The sequence below is a fragment of the Hemitrygon akajei genome, chromosome 18 (genome assembly GCF_048418815.1).
Source record: "Hemitrygon akajei chromosome 18, sHemAka1.3, whole genome shotgun sequence".
Lineage (NCBI taxonomy): Eukaryota > Metazoa > Chordata > Chondrichthyes > Myliobatiformes > Dasyatidae > Hemitrygon > Hemitrygon akajei.
The window spans coordinates 46,060,233-46,082,536 of NC_133141.1; the positions used below are offsets into that span (position 1 = coordinate 46,060,233).

General features: G+C 39.8%; 1 protein-coding gene and 1 long non-coding RNA gene across 6 annotated transcripts in view; one reads left to right on the forward strand and one right to left on the reverse strand.

The window, feature by feature from the left end:
* The first annotated feature begins 895 nt into the window (after positions 1-895).
* LOC140741424 (uncharacterized) lies at positions 896-4,209 on the forward strand. Its single transcript, XR_012102060.1, has 3 exons — positions 896-1,094; positions 2,283-2,318; positions 4,162-4,209. It is a non-coding gene; the product is annotated as an uncharacterized lncRNA (long non-coding RNA).
* Positions 4,210-5,692: 1,483 nt separating this feature from the next.
* The window catches only part of LOC140741423 (MAGUK p55 subfamily member 3-like), an 80,337-nt gene continuing 63,725 nt past the window's right edge, over positions 5,693-22,304 (reverse strand). For 3 of the 5 annotated variants that reach the window (XM_073071599.1, XM_073071598.1, XM_073071597.1), the window contains 4 exons: positions 20,322-20,415; positions 18,465-18,573; positions 13,488-13,616; positions 5,693-11,503 (listed from right to left, as the gene is read on the reverse strand). In XM_073071599.1, coding sequence (XP_072927700.1) covers positions 11,324-11,503; positions 13,488-13,616; positions 18,465-18,573; positions 20,322-20,415 — 512 coding nt within the window. In that variant the 3' untranslated portion in view covers positions 5,693-11,323. The remainder of the gene's footprint in view (positions 11,504-13,487; positions 13,617-18,464; positions 18,574-20,321; positions 20,416-22,304) is intronic. The other 2 variants (XM_073071601.1, XM_073071600.1) reach the window with 2 other exon arrangements.

The following is a 22,304-nucleotide window of genomic DNA, read 5'->3' on the forward strand; positions in this document are numbered from 1 at the left end:
ACTGCCTCGGAAGGTAGTGGAGGCCAATTCTCTGGATGCTTTCAAGAAGGAGCTAGATAGGTATTTTATGGATAGGGGAATCAAAGGATATGGGGACAAAGCAGGAACCGGGTATTGATAGTAGTTGATCAGCCATGATCTCCAAATGGCGGTGCAGGCTCGAAGGGCCGAATGGTCTACTTCTGCACCTATTGTCTATTGTCTAATAAGGTCAATATGGATGGGAGCAACTTTAAACTCTGAATTCAGTGTTAGATTGATGCTTGAAGGCCTATGCAGTTTCCTTCTTTCCCAAGTGAACAAGATAAAAACGTCACAAACAAATGTCCTGCTAGGCCATTTTCAAGTGTGTTTAAGAGTTAGTCAGATTACTTTTCATAACTCAAAAAAAATCTCTTTTGTGTTATTGAGCTTTTTAATATAATGACAAATGGGATGTTTCTATTAAAAATAAATTAGTTATACCTAATGATAAACATAATGCTAACGTACATACACACTAGTTATTCAGGGTTTTATGTCATAATTTTCCTCAGTTTAAATAGGCCTGGAAAAGAAAAGAAACTGAAAGAAATCGCAGAGCATAATGTAGCCTTGGCAAAACGCCTGGAAATAATTGCGAACAAACCAGGAATATACAGCTATGATCACATACGTCAGAAGGTAACTTCTTACATCAGCATAAATGCATTCCTTTGTTAAATCTACAGAGTGGAAATTTGTGAAAGGTCAGAGCGGGGAATAGAGGAAGGTGGGGGTGAGGGAAATATGTTCACTGGAAGGAGAAATCGACATTCATGCAATAAGATGGAAATGGAATATAAGGTGTTGCTCCTCCACCCTGAGGTATAAGAGGAGGCCATGGATTGACACGTCGGAACAGGAATGGGAATTAAAATGTTTGTCCACCAGGAAGTATTGTTTGTGGCAGATGGTGCGGAGGTGCTTGACAAAGCGGTCCCCCCAATTTACGGCAGGTATCACCAATGTAGAGGAAGCCGCCTCGGGAGCACTGGACACAATAGTCGACCCCAGCAGATGTGTAGGTGAAGTGTCGCCTCACCCGGAAGGACTGCCTGGAGCCCTGAATGGAGGTGAGGGAGGAGGTGTGTGGGCAAATGTAGCACTAATGGTGCTTGCAGGGACAAGTGCCTGGAGTGAAATTAGTGGGGAGGAACGAATGGACAAGGGAATTACGGAGGGACAATCTCTGCGGAAAGTGAGCTGGGGGGTGGTAACTGTATGTTTAGTGGCTGGATCCCTTTGGAGATGGCGGAAGCTGCGGAGGATAAGGTGTTGGATACAGAGGCTGATGGGGTGGTAGGTAAGAAGAGGGACTCCGCCACTATTAGAGCGAAAGAAAGATGGGGTGAGCATGGATGTACGGGAAACGGAGGAGATTCGGGTGAGGGTAGCAACAATCGTAGAGGGAAGAAAACCCCGTTCTTTAAAGAAGGAGGACATCTCTGATATCCTGGAATGGAAAGTGGCGTCCTGCCCTGATATAATTTCAAATATTCACATTGCCTGCCTTTTGCATGAAAATGTTTATTTTATGTTACTGTGATGCAGTAACATAATAGTAAATATAGCTATTTAAAACCTGGGCAAATTGTTTTGCTGTATTCTCCAGCACCGAAGTAAACTGCAGAGGTGATGCTGTGGAGCAGTGTACATAAGAAACGCAAGATGCTGCAGTTGCTGGAAATCGGAACAGACATTCTGGAATATTGTTGGAAGACTGAGTTGGTGCAGCAGCATTGTGGTTAGGAAAGGAATTGCTGATCTTTTGGGTCCTGATGAAGGGTTTCAACCTGAAAAGTTAGCATTTCCTTTCCTGCCACAGATGCTGCTCAAAGTGCTGAGTTCCTTCAGCACAGAGTTCATTGTTCCAGTGCAGACACGAACAGGACAAAGGCTTTCAGCTCCTCAAGCTTGTTCTGCCACTCTGCTTTACGGTTCAGTGGCACCTTGAATCAATTACTGCTTTGCTCTGTTTCCTGATGACTTCACCTGACCAAAAATCAGCCCATCTCATCTTTTTTTTGTCTTTATGTGTATGTAGTTTTTCCTTGATTCTATTGTCTTTCTTTGTTCTATTGTGAATGTCTGAACAAAAACTGAATCTCAGGGTAGTAGATAGTGACAAACTATATTTGTAATTTGATAATAAATTTACTTTGAACTCTTTAAACATTTAAAGGCAGTTTTCTTATTAACTTAGATGACATTTAAAATATATTCCAAGAATTTATTTTTTAAAAAAAATTATGTCTTTACAGATGCTGAGATTATAAGAGTTGAGTTGGCGATGATTGGTAAGTTCATATTTGTTCTCTAGAAATTGCTGCTACTAGTGCTGCAAATTATATTGATATGTCGAACGTCACCTATAGGGCCGAAACAAAAGTTACTTGTCTGATTTGTATATTTTTCAAACTCATGTTTGGCAACTAACAGTCACTGGCAAAGCTGGCATTTATTATGCAACCCCAGCTCTGCATGAGAAGGTGCCACTGCAGTACTGGTGAGAGCACTTCCGTAGCGTTGTTCTGTGAGAAGCTCCAGAAACTGAACCCAGTAAGAAGGAAGGTCTCCAAGTCAGGCCGATGTACAAATTAGAGGGGAACCTGCAGGTGGTATTCCCAGGCACTCTTGCTCCTATTGGCCTTCTTGCACACAGCGCACGCAAGTGGGAGAGGTGCTCACAGAGTAACCTTTTGCTGGATGTGCTCTGCATCCGTGGCAGAGGGAAAGAAAGCTTGAATGGTAGGTAGACGGGGTTCCAAAGAGAGGCTGTTTTATCCTGAATGGTGTTGGGCTTCTTGGTGGTTTTTGGTGCTGCATTCATTTTTTATATGGCTGTTCTTGTTGGATTTTTGGTCAAAATAACCCCTAGGATATTGATGCTGGAGGAAGTGGGTGATGGTAATGTCACTGCGGTGTCAAGGGTAGATGGTTGGACCCTTGGAGATAATAATTGTTGTGTGAATGTTATTTGACTCTTAACGGTCCATGTCTGAATGTTGCCCAGGTCTTTCTGCATGCAGGCGTACGCTACCTCATTTACAAATGAAATTGTTCATTGTGCAATCAACGAAAAGCAATTGTGACATTATTATAGAAGGAAGGCTTTGACGTAGCAGTTGGGTTTAGCTCATTGCCCTGAAGAGCTCCTGTGGTGATGTCCTCGGGCTATAACGATTTCCTCCTACAAGCTCTCTTAATTTGTGCAAGGAATGACTCTAACCACTGCTGTGTTTTCCCTTTGAAGCCCATTGACTTCCAGTTTTATCTGGCAGCTTGATATCACCTTGGGTCAAGTGTTGTTTTGATGTTAAAGACAGTCACTTTCAGTTCTTTTGTAAATGTTATTTACAACTGGGTACATTGCTGTTAGATACCTGAAGGTTTTATAAATATACTTAGTGCAATAATAGTGAAAAGTAGGAAACATTTGCCGTTGTCCTTCTCAATGATCCCAATGACTCTCTTTTGACCACAGGCATGACAGGCTGTTACCATTTCATGTTCATTTGTGTACAGAGAGTATTTACTTCTATAGTACACATGGAACAAAAACTGAGTCCTGTTTTATTTCAAACAAGCTCAGCTTGCACATTCTTGACCCTCATTCAGTTAAGGAATTTACCTGAACTGCTACCTTGGTGGACTGTAGTGTTATTATGGCAACACTGTAACAAGTGTTATAAACAAAACCTTTTGACTTCCAATAATGGACTGTTTGTCCCACTCGCATCGGAGAGGAGGCTACATAGAATCCACGGCAGGACCACCAGACTCAAAAACAGTTACTTTGCCTAAGCAGTAAGGCTGATCAACAACTTCACCCACTACCTCACCCCTCCACACCTCCCACCATTACTTTATCATTTACTGTCCGTCACCTTTCGTATAGACTCTCCTGTGCATAGCATCAATTTATGAATGTATAATCAAGCTACGTATAGAAGATACACTATGTTTTTATATTTATTGTTTTTTTAATTATTGTGTTCTTAATCTTATTGTGCTTTTTTCTGCCCTGCATCAGATCCAGTGTAACAATTATTTTGTTCTTCTTTACATTTGTGTACTGGAAATGACATTAAATGGTATTTAATTATTGATCTTAATCGAAGCTAATTTTAATCCTTGCAGGCACAGAATGTGTACACCAGCTCACAACCAACCTCCCGCCTGTCATCAGACAGAAGACTTGGGATTTCTCTACCATTTTTCCTTTCTCTGGTTTTGCTTACTATTAAGTTAGCAATAAACTTCGGTGTTTGTTTAAGAAATCAGTTCTTTACTGCTAATTGCTGCCCTGGCTTTTATCCATATGTCTGTTCCTGGAATGGAAATGCCATACAGAAAAAGGTGTTCAGCCCAGAAACTCTTCTGCAACAAGAATTTGACTTAATAATTTAAGTCTTGTTGAACTGGCAACTAACTGGTTTTGGGGGTTTCCACCTAGTTTAGTAATTTAACAGAATTGAGATTCCTCCTGAACTCAGTCCTGGCAGAACTCACAGGAGGCAACATTAATGATATCCTTCACTGGAACCCTTATGTTAAGAACATTTATACAATCTGAGCTGTTGAGAACTTTGCTCACCTGAAACAATGCTTGAAGGTCTTCAGATATTCAGGAGCCATTCTTGTGAAATCATACATATTGATAAATAATCTGACCGTATTTTTAGACTGTTTTGGGAATCTTGTGCTGCTATCATTATGCTTATTTTTACACCCACATATAATTTATGTTAATTTAAGATTATGCTAACATGCATTTGTCGTGTTTGTAATGTAATCTGCTGTTGCCGGAAAAAGCTAATTTTCATGGCATTGTGCCTGTATGCCTATGATAAAAGTAAACCTGATACTCGAATTCTGTTGCAACAGCTGAGCAGAAATCTCAGAAATGGCATTAAGTAACCGGAGAACTAGGATAAACTAAGAGAATGCTTTCATTGTTTCTTATGCTGCAATTTAATTCCACACCCAGAGGCAGATAGCAAGGTGTTACAGGTGTTATAAGGAGGTAACTAGTACTATGGAATCAGTGTGTAAATCCAAGATCAATAGGTCTCGGGAACTACTCAACAGAAGGACAAGAACATGATGAAATGATTTTTAACAATATAGGGACAAGCATTTAGTGAAGGATTGTGGATCAGGATTCAGACCATCTATTTCCAGGTTCATATGAGAAACTGAAGTCTAATCCCGTGTTTGCTGATGATAACCTGAAGGCAAAGAGATAATAAACAGGAGTGACCAAGATTAAGTCTCTTGAAACCATCAGACAGTTGCATTGGGATGGAGGGTGCAAACATTAGAGAAAAATTAGTTTGTCCGAATGAAAGCAGAAGAGAAAAAAGTTACAGAGGCTAGGGCATGGAGAAAAGAAACAAGTGGTAAATTTGGTGAGAAGGGCAAGAATTCTTTGGGGATTTCCATCACAACAGCCTGCCAGGTGTGTGTGTGTGTGAGAAGAGGTTGTCTCATTGTGTCCTTTGGTCGAGAGTGCAGTCACTACTGGAATAACTATTGGTGGTGGAATGTAAATGTGGACCCTTTGAATCTACAGTGAGTTTACAAATAATTAGACAAGAGAATCTCTTGAATGCAAAGATCTTAAATTTTTACCAGTTATGATGATAACCTTCTAAAATATGGTACATTAATATTAATACAGCACACAATGATTACCAATATACTTTATTCTTGTGAAGATTTTTAAAGTGCTTCAAATACACTTGTCTGCCCATAAGCTCATAACCACACCTCTTATAACACAAATTAAGTCAATGCACCCACAAAATATTTTCCACTTTTTCAAACATGACACTTTTTGGTGTTAAGTACATACGAAAATAATGATTTGCTTTTGTTTACATTGTGAGCTGTGGATTGTTCCATGCTTATTAAATTATCCTCTATTGCACACGAAAATTATATATTAATTAGAGGTAATTTTGACTTTGAGTGATGATGTGCTACAACTCGTATGTCTCCAAATTAACAGAATATCACCTGCTTTGCCACAATAAGACTTAATTCCATTATACATCCCTAAGTATTTTTTTATAAACTATTTCATTATTGATTATAAGGGAAGTGACAAATGTTTACACCAGATGTAATTGGCGTTGGTCAAGGAATATATCTCCTTTTTAATTTAGAGACAAATACAGGAAATCGACATCAGATGGTGGCATTTTGGGGTAATTATTTGGTTACTGTTACTGAGATTAACTAGTTTCCTTAACTTTATTATTTAAATACTTGGATTTAATTTCTCTATTTGAAATTTAGGATGATAATAATTTTACAAATGACCTGCTTGCTGCTTTGAGAAATTATTATTCACATTTTAAAATTGAGCACGAGACTAGATTTGATTTCAGTTTCAAAACCAATGCCAACAAACAGCACCATGTAGACCTACCTAATTTCATTTTGACTTTTGGATGAAGAAGCAGTTCATTTTGCCATGTGATGTAATGTTAGTCCATTCTGCTGATTGGTCAGAACACAGCTGCTAGAATATAATCAGAAGCAGACGATCTGTAAATGTCCCTGGGGGCAGAGTCATCTCGAGCTATAGACCCAATGCTAGAATTGTATTTAGACTGGGTAGAAAGTTATTTTCCAATACAATGAAGGAGGCCACCTGGCCCATCATATATGTTGTAAATGTTCTATTGTTTTATAATTTAGTCAAGCATTTTCACTCCAGATCAGTGTCAACACATGCATTCCCAATGTTGAAATTTAATTTTATCACAGTAGCTCTATGGGTTGTAGGATTGAACATTCATTTCCCAGACCTTAGTGACAAGTTGACCATAGAAAGATACTCCGCAGATATCTTATGTATCAGTACAGATAGAACTATTACTATATATGTTCTGCTGAGGTGATTAAATGCATGTTTGACAGAGTGGTGAATAAACTTTAGCCTGAGTTTAAGCTGGGGGTAAGTAAATATGAATGGTAATTGGCCCCTTTCTATGCTGTAATATTAAATGTAATCCATGATACCTTGACTATTTAATGCTGATATTAGCACTATATCTTATAATTTCAATTCGCTGAGATTTTAAAAGGATGGGAAAAAGAAATTGAATTGACAATAGGTAGTGTTGAGGAAGCAGGGGGTCTGCAGAAGGGCTTCGGAATGATTGGGAGAATGGGCAAAGAAGTAGTAGATGGAATATAGTGTGGGAAAATGTACGGTCATGCACTTTAGTAGAAGGAATAAAGGCATAGACTATATTCTAAATCGGGGATAAAATCATAAATCTGAGTTGCAAAGGGACTTGGGCATCCTCGTGCAGGGGTTCTCTAAAGATTAACTTGCAGGTTGAGTTAGTGGTGAGGAAGACAAACGCAATGTTAGCATTCATTTCAAAAGGACAAAAATATAAAAGCAAGGACGTAATGCTGAGGCTTTATAAGGCAATGGCCAGACTGCACTTGGAGAATTGTGAGCAGTTTTGGACCCCTATCTAAGAAAAATTGTGCTGGCATTGGAGAGGGTCCAAAGGAGGTTCACAAGAATAATTCTGGGAATGAAAGGGTTAATGTATGAGGAATGTCTGATGGCTCTGGGCCTGTACTCACTTGAGTTTAGAAGGATGGGGGGGGGGGGGGATTTCATTGAAATCCATTGAATATTTAAGTATCTAGAAAGAGTGGATGTTGGGAGGATGTTGCCTCTAGTGGGGGAGTCCAGGACCAGAGAGCACAGCCTCAAATAGAGGGACACCCACTGAGAACAGAGATGAGGAGGATTTTTTTTTTATAGCCAGAGGGTAATGAATCTGTGGAATTCATTGCCACTGAAGGCTGTGGAGGCCAAGTCATTGGCTATATTTAAAGAGGTTAATAGGTTCTTGATTAATCAGGGTGTCAAAGGTTACAGGAAGAAGTCAGGAGAATGGAGTTGAGAGGGAGAATAAATCAGCCACGATGGAATGCTGGAGCACACCCAACGGGCTGAATGGCCTAATTCTGTACCTATGCCGTATAACCAAAGACCACAACAGTTGATTGTTTTCCTGAAGCCTAATACAAGTGTAAAGATGCCAGCAGGATCTCACATGAATAAAACAGTTAACCTGTCTTTTATTGCAATAATCATAGTCTAGAACAGATTTGCGGGTGATATCAATAGACAAGTACTTAATGGTTAGACAGTTCCTATAGACAATAGATAGACAATAGACAATAGGTGCAGATGTAGACCATTCGGCCCTTCGAGCCTGCACCGTCATTTTGAGATCATGGCTGATCGATTCCTATCAATACCCGGTTCCTGCCTTGTCCCCATATCCCTTGATTCCCCTATCCATAAGATACCTATCTAGCTCCTTCTTGAAAGCATCCAGAGAATTGGCCTCCACTACCTTCCGAGGCAGTGCATTCCAGACCCCCACAACTCTCTGGGAGAAGAAGTTTTTCCTTAACTCTGTCCTAAATGACCTACCCCTTATTCTCAAACCATGCCCTCTGGTACTGGACTCTCCCAGCATCTGGAACATACTTCCTGCCTCTATCTTGTCCAATCCCTTAATAATCTTATATGTTTCAATCAGATCCCCTCTCAATCTCCTTAATTCCAGCGTGTACAAGCCCAGTCTCTCTAACCTCTCTGCGTAAGACAGTCCAGACATCCCAGGAATTAACCTCGTGAATCTACGCTGCACTTCCTCTACAGCCAGGATGTCCTTCCTTAACCCTGGAGACCAAAACTGTACACAATACTCCAGGTGTGGTCTCACCAGGGCTCTGTACAAATGCAAGAGGATTTCCTTGCTCTTGTACTCAATTCCCTTTGTAATAAAGGCCAACATTCCATTAGCCTTCTTCACTGCCTGCTGCACTTGCTCATTCACCTTCAGTGACTGATGAACAGGGACTCCTAGATCTCTTTGTATTTCTCCCTTACCCAACTCTACACCGTTCAGATAATAATCTGCCTTCCTGTTCTTACTCCCAAAGTGGATAACCTCACACTTATTCACATTAAACGTCATCTGCCAAGTATCTGCCCACTCACCCAGCCTATCCAAGTCACCCTGAATTCTCCTAACATCCTCATCACATAGTAAGACCATGAATAAAGAAGCATTGTAAAAATGTGTTAACCTAACCTGTCAAAACATATTCATTAATAACAAATTACTTGATGGTTGGCACTATCATTGGCCATATGACTTCTGTAATCTTTTACTTAATACAGCTTGTAAGGAGTAAATTGTTGTAACTTAATCTTAAATTTCAGTTGAATATGAGAACTGCAGAGGGCAGCATGGTAGCGTAGTGGTTAGACCAATGCTTTACAGTTCAGACGACCCAGGGTCAATTCCTGCCACTGCCTGTAAGGAGTTTGTCCATTCTCCCCGTGACTTCGTGGGTTTCCCTCGGCTGCTCCAGTTTCCTCCCAGGTCCAAAGACATACTGGTTGGTAGGTTAATCGGCCATTGTAAATTGTCCTGTGGTTAGGCTGGGGTTAAGTCAGGTGATTTCTGGGTGGCATGGCTCGAAGGGCTGGAAGGGCCTATTGCACGCTGTATCTCAGTAAATAAATAAATGTTTAATTTCTTTAACAATATCTTCATCACAAAAGTTCCCCATTAACTGTCTTCATTGCAAGCATTCCCTTCCATGGAAATGTTTTATGACTACAATGACTCTTAGCAACCATGTAACAAAATAGGTGCTTCAAAACAAAATGCAGTTTGAATTTTTTTTTGTCAAAATGTTGATCTCTCCAATTGGTTGTTTTACACACAATATAAGTAATGAAAGGTAATTTTTCCAGAGATGTAACATATTCTCAACTCACAAATCATAACTCATGTGATTTCATGATGTGTGAATATGGATGCTGTAGGATTCAGTCTACTTATTCCATGATCTATACTCATATAGGGAAATTACACAAATAAATGCTTCATCAGACGACGGAAATGCATCTTGATGGATAGGGTTTACTGTATATACAAAAGTCCGTTGTAGTTCAAAAATACCTCAGTTTTCTAAAAACTATTTGGTTGTCACAATCATTCTTACAAAAGGTTTATTGACAACATGCAAAGTGACTGTTAATTTATTCACAGGACTTGGACAGTACTAGCAATGATGGTATTTATTGTCCATCCTAATTTCCCTTGAACTGCGGAGGCAATTAAGAGTCAATCACACTATTGGGCCATGAAGCCACATGAAGCCTGTACTCTATTGGGAAAGGACAGCATTGTATCCTTCCCTAAGCAAAACTACTGAACCACATGGGCTTTTTTTTTCAATAAATTAGCAGCTTTACAGTCACCTTTATTGTTAAAAAAGGATCTAGTGCGTTCCTGGCGTTTATGACGAATAAGCTCTTCTTCACTCACTGTGCAGTTATTTAATTATTTAAACCTAAATCCTCCAACTGCACTGGTGGAGCATGATTTCATGTCTTGGGATTAGAAGTCTAAAGCTCTGGCTTCCAGTCTACTAGCTTTCCTAAACAGTGTAGCTTAAAATGTAGCTTTGTGCACCTCACTCAATGCATTGCTCGCAAACACCTGGGCAGCAAGTTGTCAAAAATGTCATCTCTATCTTCATAATGCATGCATAATACAATGTACAGCCATCGTTATATTGCAAGTTAACCAAGTATGAATGCCTGCTCTCAGTACACAATACACAAGCTGAAGTCATGACTCTATATGCTCAACAGCCTACTTTACAGGCAGTGCAAATACATAATTTTGTATTCCTTTGACCAGCTGCAGTTTCTCTTCACTTATTTCTACAGTAGTTCATTGTAAATCTATCTTTATAGACTGAATTCTCAGAAGTAGAATTTTTCAGCATTACCTGGTACAACTCAGCTGAAGGAAGATGCCTCTGGATGCTGAGTGTAGGAAAATGTCATTACTCCTACAACATATATATCTCTCATCATTCTCCTCCTCAACTAAACAGCCCTCAAGTTTAAACATTGAACTTGAAATTCTTTATCCCATTTTCACCACTCACGTATTGCTAATAATAAAAAATACTTTTTTCAACTAAGTTAAAAGTCATAGTTGCAGTGATTTATATAAATTCCTTGTCAGCATATACGCACACAACTAAGAACGGAAAGACTCAATTGAATTATAGACATTTGCCATGCACACTAATGAGATATTAGCTTTTCATGTGTGTAAACTATCACTAACAGTAACAATAAAATTTATTTCAGATCAATGTTTTTGATTTGTTTAAAAATAAGATGGGACATTTTTACGATAGCGGAATTTGGTTCGTAGAGCTACGGACGGACCCAGCTAGCTGGGACCCAAGTCGGTTCCCTTTCTATATTCTCCAGAATAACTTTTAATTCATTGCATGCAGTTTGAAGGTCGCCTTTCACCAAGACTTTGTCGATGAGATGACCATACTTCTCTTCGATATGGGCTGCTGACTGAGTCATTTCCTGGTAATCATCTTCCTACGGTTAGAAAACAGAATATGCACAGGAAGACCAGAACCATTTGAAATGAAAAACAAATGGAATAAGTGAGAAATAGAAATTCATACTGGAGCGTGAAATGCCAGCACAATGATCCAAGCCGCTGATGCACCATGGACAGTTAACATATCCTGAGTTTCACCAAAAATATGAGCAAGGTTAATAACAATCACTACTATTCACATGGGAATTGGACAGCAAGGTCTAAAAATGAGATTTAATAATAAAATCCAGAAGTCACTGTCTGAGATGTGACAGTCATCCAAAAGTTTGCTGAAACAGCATCTCATTGTTTCCCCTATTCAACTAAATCGCAAAGCTAAAAATAGACTAAGCTTATTAGGAAAAGTTAAACATTACCTATTCTCTACTACATACACATTGAGTATCATACTAAGCTCCTGTTCAGATTGGCAACAACATCTCCTCCCCAATCTCCATCAGCACAGGAGCACCACAAGGCTGTGTGCTTAGCCCCCTGCTCTACTCGCTTTACACTAAACACAGCTCCAACGCCATGTTCAAGTTTGCCAATGACACCACTGTCATGGGCCGAATCAAAAGTAGCTGAGTGGTGTCATAACAACGACCTCACTCAATGTCAGCAAGACCAAAGAACTGATTATAGACTTCAGGAGAGGGAAACCAGAGGTCCATGAGCTAGTCCTCATATGAGGACCAGGAACAGAGGTGGAGAGTGTTAGCAGCTTTAAATTCCTGGATGTTACTATTTCAGAGGACCCTGTTATGGACCCAGAACATAAGTGCAATTATGAAGAAAGTATGGCAGTGCCTCTACTTCCTGAGGAGTTTGTGGAGATTCAACATGACATCTAAAACCTTGACAAACTTCTATAGATGTGTAGTGAAGAGTATACTGACTGGCTGTATCACAGCCTGGTATGGAAATGCCAATGTCCTTGAACGGAAAATCCTACAAGAAGTAGTAGGTTCAACCCAGTCCATCACGGGTAAAGCCCTCCCAACCACTGAGCACATCTACATGAGATGCCATCCTAGGAAAGCACCATCCATCATTAGGGACCCCCATCACCCTGGCCATGCTCTCTTCCCACAGCTACTATCAGGAAGAAGGTACAAGAGCCTCAGGACTTGCACCACCAGGTTCAGGAACAGTTATTACTCCTCAACCATCAGGCTCTTGAACCAAAAGGAGATAACTTCACTCAAATTCAATTGCCTCATCATTGAAATGTTCCCACAACCAATGGTCTCACTTCCAATGACTCTTCATCTCATGGTCTTGATATTTATTTATATTTGCATTAACACAGTTTCTGCACTCAGGTTGAACACCCTAGCTGGGTGGCCTTTCATTGATTCTGTTATAGTCATTATTCTAAAGATTTGTTGAGTATGCCCACAAGTAAATGAATCTCAGGGTTGTATATGGTGACATATATGTACTTTGATAATAAATTTACCTTGAACTCAGAACATTTTATTACCAAACAATTTCTATCGCTCTCATTACTTCACATTTAAATTACCAGCAATTTAATAAATAACACCAATAAAAGTCGAATGTATTTTTCACTTTTATATTTAGTGCTATGGGTTTGGTCACATATTTGGCAGATTTCATTCCCTGAAGGACATTGATACAATAATCCAGGGATGTCATGATTACAAATACTGATATTAGATTTTTTATTTCCTATGTTTTAATTTCCCAGCTGCCATAGTGAGTTTCAATTCTCAATTTAATGCTGCACCATTTCCTTCTCATAACTTAGTGAATGCTGTTGGAAACTTAATTGAATGCCAAAATAATATAGTGAGTTACAAATATTGCAGGGATAGAGCTTAGAACATAGTAGTGTTCTGCTATTTTGAATATTTTCCTGATTCTTTTACATTTTTTGAAAGGTTAAAGTGAGATTTATGAAAAACTTTGTAGCAAAAATTACTTTAAGTGTAACTTTGCTGTGATTAGACTTACCCCTAATTCCTTAATGACATCAGTCTCTGCTGTTTCAGCTGCTGTTGAGTTGGCCCGTGGTTCTTGAATAAACGGCTTGACAAATATCACATATGGTTTAAATTCTGCTGTTCTGAGATGTTTGATTGTCTGTAATTTAGACAAAAGCGCAACTCAGTTGTACAAAAAGATTAACTATTGTACAGACGTAGCTACAAAATGGATATTATGCCAGAGATCAGTCTACATCAGAATATTTAAAAAGATCACATTTTAGTATCATGTCCCTCATACAGATCTCAAAGTTTGGAACTTTCAATAAGCATAAAATGCAAATTTACTTTGTAACATCAATGCTGGCAATTTTTAAATAATAACATCTCACAAATAACAATGAGATCAATAATTAGCTGATTTGCTTGTACTGGCATTAATTAAAGATAATATTCGTTAAGACAGTTCCATGAGATGCTATCGTTTCGGTCTGCAGATTTCTAGCATTTTTTAACTTCATTTAAATACCTGCCCTTCACTTGTGCAGTGTTTCAACCAGATTAGAGGTTCTGCTGCAGTTCAAAATAGTATTTGTCACCTGAGAAAAGATTCCTTCAAACCTGTGTTCTACATTTGGCAGGAGGTACAAGTCAGTGTCAAATGTTACTTCAAAGTCAATTTATAATTGAATGCAAAATAAGGTGCAGAGTAGTGCACTATACTTGATGATTTCCAAAATCAATATAAATAGTATAAAGTGCTGGGTAAATGGACTGGAATCACACTGTTGAATAGAGTTTGGCAAACAGTCGTGTCTATTAAGGCAATCATCATCATTCCCCCTCTGTTCCACTATTGTTTTCAGCCAGTGTGTGTCTTCTGACCCAAGCAGGCAAGTTCCCATGAGTCCATTAAGAAGCAAACTTTTATGGATACTGTTGCAAGTATGAGTGAAAGAGTGAGTCAAGCCTTTTAGTATTTCTGCTTCTGTGTCTAGCATACGTGGGTAATAAAAACAGAAACTGCTGCAAACACTCATCAGGTCTGGCAGCATCTGTAGAGGGAAAAACAGTTGATATTTCAAGTCCAAGACCTTTTAACTGGACGAAAGCTTGGACCTAAAACATCAGCTGTTTCTATTTCTGCAAATGCTGCCTGGCCTGCTGGAGTGTTTCAGGCATTTCTGTTTTTATTTTGGATTTCTAGTATCAACAGTTTTTTTTTACAATTTTAATTATACATAAGTACATGTGGCATCACTGTCGGATATATTAGGTCACGTGTGAATCACTACAAGCATGTATTTAATTTGAAGAGAATTTTAAGAGTCACAGCATACTGCAGCACAGAAACAGACATTTTGGCTGATCTAGTCCGTGCCAATCTGTTATTCCGCCTGCTCCCATCAACCTGCACTTGGACCAGAGCCCTCCATACCCCTCCCATCCATGTACCTATCCAAACTTCTTTTAAACATTGAAATCAAACCCACATCCATCACTTCCACTGGCAGCTCATTCCACACTTCACACCACTCTCTGAGTGAAGAAGTTCACCCCCAGGTTCCTCTTAAACATTTCACCTTTCACCCTTAACCTATTCTAGTCTCGCCCAATCTCAGTTGAAAATGCTTGCTTGCATTTACCCTAAAAACGCTCATAATTTTGTATAGATCTATCAAATCCCCCCTTCATTGTGCCAGGGAAAGTCCTAACCTATTAAACCTTTCCCTATGACTCAGTTCCCCAAGTCTCAGCAACATCCTTGTAAATTCTCTTTCAATTTTATTGACATCTTTTCTGTAGGTAGCTGACCAGAACTGCACACAATACTGTATTCCAAATTAGGTCTTACCAATGTCTTATACAACTTCAACACAACATCTCAACTCCTGTACTCAGTACTCTGAAAGTCAATGTGCCAAAAGCTCACTTTAAGATGCCACCTACCCGTGATGCCATTTTCTAGGAATTATGGATCTGTATTGCCACATCCCTTTATTCTACTGCTCTGCTTAGTGCCCTACCGTTCGCTGTGTAAGTCCTACCCTGGTTTTAATTAAACTAATGTCACATTCTGGAGCTTTCAGTATTTTCACATACTTTGTGCACTACTTCACATTAGCTTGGAGCATGTGCATTCTAATATTCAAGTTAAAAGTTCAATAGTCAGATGACCTTCTTTAATGAAATCATAAAAAGGAAAGACCTGCAGATGCTGAAAATCTGAAAGTAAAACAAAAGTGCAATAAACACCTAGGCAGTTAGGCAGAATCTATGAAAAAAGAAACAAAGTTAACATTCCAGGTCAGAACCTTTAGCGAATCTGATCCGTAGTTTGCCACCTAGACTATGTCACTTGGCCTGATGTAATACTTTCTTTCTGCATCTGTTGAATGCACCATAATGAATTGCTTGCAGTAACAAGAATTGAAGTTTGATCCTTACCCATTTCTAGGTGATGTGTTTTAAATTTGTCACTTCTCATAGCTTAAAAGCTGCCACACCGATGATGAAGTACACCATCTCTGTCAATGTGCCAGCACAGCTTTAGTTAATAGAGGAAAAAGATGTTTGAATATCAAAGCACAGATCTCATGGTTTACCAGAAAGGAGTGCTTCCTACACTCTTATCTTCACTGAGACTTGGATCACCTGTGGCAAGCACCCGAAGGCATTGGAAAATACCACAGACTTGTCTCCACATAATCCTCCAAGTTCACCAGAAGAAAAAGGAAACCAATGTCCATTCGGTTTTGGCGATAAGGCAGAAGAATGGGGTGGAAAAGGAAAATAGATTTCCTATGATCGAACGGTGGAGCCGACTCAATAGGCTGAATGGCTTAATTCTGCTTTTATATTTCATAGTCTTCTTCTAAGCCAGCGGCCCCAGTGATACACCCTAGACAGGTCACATTATTTTCATGCAGTTTCCTAAAACAAACACTCTATTCTGAGCTCTTGTGGAAAGAGATTACCAGACAGATGGAGAAAAAGATTTAAGGATACAATCAAAGCCTTCTTGAGAAAATGCCATATCCCCACATGACACCCAGGAGTTTCTCAGTTTTGAATGCTCACAGAGCAGAAGCTTTTGGGATAATACTAAGAATGTCAAGTTCATGCATCAGACATGCCTAGAAATGCTGCAAAGCTGACGGAAGGGGCACACCACTTCACACCCTTCAGACTACGGAGAGGGATTGGATAAGTGCTCTTCAGAACACCTGCATTCAGTCTGCAGAGCAACCCCGAGCCTCCTGTTGCCTGGCCCTTTAATACACCATCCCACTCCCTCTCTGTCCTATCAGTGTATGCTTTCCTACACGGTCACTGTGATGCTCACAGTAAGCTTGAGGAAATACCGCCTCCCCCCATCAATATCGCCCCCCCCCCCCCAATTTTCCCATTGGGTATGTTGCAGCCTTCTGGATTCAACACTGAATTCTACAACTTTGGCTAACTTGATTTCTTAGTCAGAGTCAGTTATCCATTTGTAATATTAGCTCAGCTTGCTTTGTGTCCTCTTTTTCTCTCTGGGAGTGTATGAGATACCAAGCCTTGCTTTTGATAACTCACACATTCTTTTGTCAAGGTGTTTCTGTTTCTGTTCTCACTCACTGACCGAATAACCTTCCTTTCTGGCTGTTAGAGACACACCCCTTCACCACCTTCCCTGCTGCTTTACAAACTTTTTGTGTCACTTTTTCGGTTTTCATGAAGGATCTCTGACTTGAAATGTTAACTCTGTTTCTCTTCCCACAGACACGGCCCAACCCACTGAGTGTTTTCAGCATTTTCTCTTCTTGTTTTAGGTTTCCAGCATCTGCAGCTTTTTTGATTTTCTCTGGCATCTACTTACTAAGGACACATAGATAAGAAGGAATTTCTAACTGCCTTCTTCATTTTTATCTTCAAAGACTCTTCTGCTGGAATAATTGCATGAGACATGATGGGCAGGATATACCACCTCCACTCAAGAGATGGAATTAATCTAATATTTATGCACCAAGCTCTGGTGTCTAATCAGTGGAAGTCACAAAGTGTTCACCTTCTAACAAAGAGATGGGAATGCTACTGCTAAATCAAACATCTTGTAGTTTAACCAACAAATACAAAATGCTGGTGGAACACAGCAGGCCAGGCAGCATCTATAGGAAGAAACACTGTCGACGTTTCGGGCCGAGACCCTTCTTCCTATAGATGCTGCCTGGCCTGCTGCGTTCCACCACCATTTTGTGTGTGTTGCTTGAATTTCCAGCATCTGCAGATATCCTCGTGTTTGGATCTTGTAGTTTAACTATTGTTTTCCAAGCCCTTAATTGTTCTGTATTGTTTGATGGCTCTGGGCCTGTACTCGCTGGAGCTTAGAACAATGAAGGGGGATCTCACTGAAACCTATTGAATATTGAAAGGCCTAGATAGAGTGGATACAGAGAGGATAATTTCTGTAATTAGGAAGTTTGGGACCAGAGGGCCCAGCCTCAGAATAAAAAGATGTTCCTTTAGAAGAGAGATGAGGAGAAGTTTCTTTAGCCAGAGGGTGATGAATCTGTGGAATTATTGCTACAGATGGCTGTGGAGGCCAAGTCATTAGGTATATTTAAAGTGGATGTTGATAGGGTTTTGATTAGTAAGGGAGTCAAAGGATACAGGAAGAAGGCAGGAGTATGGGGTTGAGAGGGATATTAAATCAGCCATGACAGGAGCTGACTTGATGGACTGAATAGCCTAATTGCCCTATGTTTTGTGGTCTATGGTCTAATGTAAACTAAATGAATCTGGAACATTAAGTCTGTAAATACAAATCAGCTCAGATTTATGATAACCTTTATTTTAATTTAGCAGCATGTTCAGGACAGACTTGGTGGGCCGAAGGGCTGTTCTCTACTCTGTTCTGAAGCTTTATTTGATGAAAATATTTTCACATTCATCATTGCTAACATTACAAATTATTCACCTCACTTTGACTGGAATAGAAAGCAATGGTTACCAAAGCACTTACTTGAGGATTTGCATCCACTAAGCAAATCTTCTTTTTTAACATTACTGTGCGGATGGAATCTACATTTATTCCATACAGATTGTCCTTGTATTCCCCATGTTCAACAAATCTAAATCAAAAGAACAAAACACAGCAAATCAACCCTCTGGACTCAGTATCAAGAGCTTGTCTGATGTCTGATAATGGTCAATATTCCTCCCTCAATCAACGCCAGTGCAGAAACTCATTCACTGTCTGTGGAACTTCACTGGCATATGTTGGATGATATTTCCCCTATATTACGACTGTGAGTTTAGAAATATTTAATGATATGACTAAGCATGTAAGGCTTTGACGCAAAACTCTAACAATTCCTTTCAGCCTACAGATGCTGCCCGACCTGCTGAGGAGTTCTTCCAGCAGATTGTTTGTTGCTCCAGATTCCAGCATCTGCAGTCTCTTGTGTCACTCAAGTACACTGTTTTGTTACCTTGTGTTACTGCAGCTATCTAACAACAGGCACATCACAAACACAAGAGATTCTGCAAATGCTGGAAACCCAGAATAACACACATAAAATGCTGGAAGAACTCAGCAGGTCAGGCAGCATCTATGGAGAGGCCTTTTGGACTGAGACCCTTTATCAAGACTGGAAAGGAAGGAACCTGATAGAAGAGCAGAGTGGACTATGGGAGAAAGGGCGCCAAACGGAGGTGATAAGATTCCTTCTTCTTCAGCCCTTTACCTTTTCCACCTATCACCTCCCAGTTTCTCAGTTCATCCTCCCAAGCCCATGCACCTGGCTTCATCTATCATTTTCCAGCTTATCTTTACATCCCCTCCTCCCCCCCACCTTCTTATGCTGGCTTCTTTCCCTTTCTTTTCCAGATCTGATGAAAGGTCTCGACCCAAAATGTCGACTCTATTCCTTTCCGTAGATCCTGCCTGATCTGCTGAGTTTCTCCAGCATTTTTGGTGTGTTACTAACCAGGGGCACCTGCTGCTTTTAACAACAAAAAACTTTTAAACTCTTACATGGGCTGAGCTGCAGTGACTCGGAAGTCAATGCACCGTACTTTCAACAAAAAAGTGCATCGAGTCCAGGACGTTTTAGACAGATCTGGAGTATTAACCTTCTCCAGCAAAATGGCCAATATTTAGGGATAAATGCTTTGTTTTTTGCCGCCTTCTCTGCTTTCTTATCTCCTTCTCCGCTGGTAGAGTAGATCAGAATTTCTAGACAGCCCGAGATATTGTTTTTGGCTTCTGATCTACAGGGGACCTTTCACCATTCCTTAAGAAAATGATCTTTGTGGTGTTAAAATATTAATCAACTGCTCCAGAAATAACACAATGGTGATACTGCATCTTAAGAGCAGTATAAGTGGTGGCATCAGTTCCGCTCTGTAGGATACAATCTAGGAAACCAGGACCACACTTTTTGGAATGCTCTTGAATACAAATGAAAATTAACCACAGTAATTCTGTGTGTTTTGGAGAGATACAGGAAGTGAAGACACAAGATAAATGCATTGCAGGAATCTTGTTTATAAAAAGGCAAATATTTGATTTAGAATCTAGCTTTTAGCCAGACCTTAAGAATGTAGAAATTGCTGGATGAAATAAAACTCATTTCAATTGCCTTCTATCAGTCTAGTAACTATATGATGAATGATCCTAGAGTGGCTGACTAATTATTGCAATAAAATATTCATAATGCAGAGAAGTTCCAATGGATTGGTTGCCATAGAAACTCATTTAACATTAATTTTTAATTCTTGCTGTCAAAATTAAATTGAAATGGAGGGCTTTGTTACAGAACAAAAATGGACATTCCTGAATTTTATAGGGCATATCCTGTGAACAAAGCATCCCTACCTGTTCTTCTGAATATCTGCTTCAAATGAGGGTTTGCTGACAAAATGGTACTCCATGCCTTGCCTCTCATGGGCTTTCTTTTGCCTTGTTGTTGCTGAATTCAAATAAAATAAGCAATTACATATATAATAACCTTTCCGTTGAGATCAATGGACCAATTCTTTGCCCATATCATTCATACCAGCCTTTGATTTTAGTTGATTGAACATCACCTTTCAATCTAGAAGACTTGGGTTTAAATCCCACCTGAATTCACTTATACTTAAATGTCTTTCAGATGGTAATATATAGGTAGAGAAAAAGAAAGAAAAAAAGTCATTACTTGCACATTGCCACAATAACTGATTATAAACACTCAGGGACGTCAGCATTGGACCCAACACATATCTATTGGACACCATGTAATCCCTTTTTAATATTAGACACCAACACTAGTTAGGCCATAGTTGGACTCTCCAACCCATTGCTACCTGAACATCCACCTGATCGCTTTCAAATCTGGGATCTTGATGTTTCATTTCATAAAAATGTGAAGTCACAAAGTACAGAAACTATTGACCTACCTTGTCCATGCTAACTATGATGCTTATCTACATTAATCCTTTTGGCTTACATCTCTCTATGCCTCTCCCATTGAAGACAGAAATGGGTGAATTTATTATGGGGAACAAGGAAATGGCAGAGGAGTTGAACAGGTACTTTGGATCTGTCTTCACTAGGGAAGACACAAACAATCTCCCAGATGTAATAGTGGCCAAAGGAACTAGGATAAAGGATGGACTGAAGGAAATTTATATTAGGCAAGAAACGGTGTTGGATATACTGTTGAGTCTGAAGGCTGATAAGTCCCCGGGACCTGATGGTCTGCATCCCAGGGTACTTAAAGAGGTGGCTCTAGAAATCGTGGACGCATTGGTAATCATTTTCCAATGTTCTATAGATTCAGGAACAGTTCCTGCTGATTGGAGGGTGGCTAATGTTGTCCCACTTTTCAAGAAAGGAGGGAGAGAGAAAATAGGGAATTATAGACCGGTTAGCCTGACGTCAGTGGTGGGAAAGATACTGGAGCCAATTATAAAAGAGGAAATTACGACACATTTGGATAGCAGTAGAAGGATCAGTCCGAGTCAGCATGGATTTATGAAGGGAAAATCATGCTTGACTAATCTTCTGGAGTTTTTTGAGGATGTAACTATGAAAATGGACAAGGGAGAGCCAGTGGATGTAGTGTACCTGGACTTCCAGAAAGCTTTTGATAAAGTCCCACATAGGAGATTAGTGGGCAAAATTAGGGCACATGGTATTGGGGGCAGAGTACTGACATGGACTGAAAATTGGCTGGCTGACAGGAAACAAAGAATAGTGATTAATGGGTCCCTTTCGGAATGGCAGGCTGTGACCAGTGGGGTACCGCAAGGTTTGGTGCTGGGACCGCAGCTGTTTACAATATACATTAATGATTTAGATGAAGGGATTAAAAGTAACATAAGCAAATTTGCTGATGACACAAAGCTGGGTGGCAGTGTGAAATGTCAGGAGGATGTTATGAGAATGCAGGATGACTTGGACAGGTTGGGTGAGTGGGCAAATGTATGGCAGATGCATTTTAATGTGGATAAATGTGAGGTTATCCACTTTGGTGGCAAGAACAGGAAGGCAGATTACTATCTAAATGGAGTCAAGTTAGGAAAAGGGGAAGTACAACGAGATCTAGGTGTTCTTGTACATCAGTCAATGAAAGCAAGCATGCAGGTACAGCAGGCAGTGAAGAAAGCTAATGGCATGCTGGCCTTTATAACAAGAGGAATTGAGTATAGGAGTAAAGAGGTCCTTCTGCAGCTGTGCAGGGCCCTGGTGAGACCCCACCTGGAGTATTGTGTGCAGTTTAGGTCTCCAAATTTGAGGAAGGACATTCTTGCTATTGAGGGAATGCAGCGTAGGTTCACAAGATTAATTCCCGGAATGGTGGGACTGTCATATGTT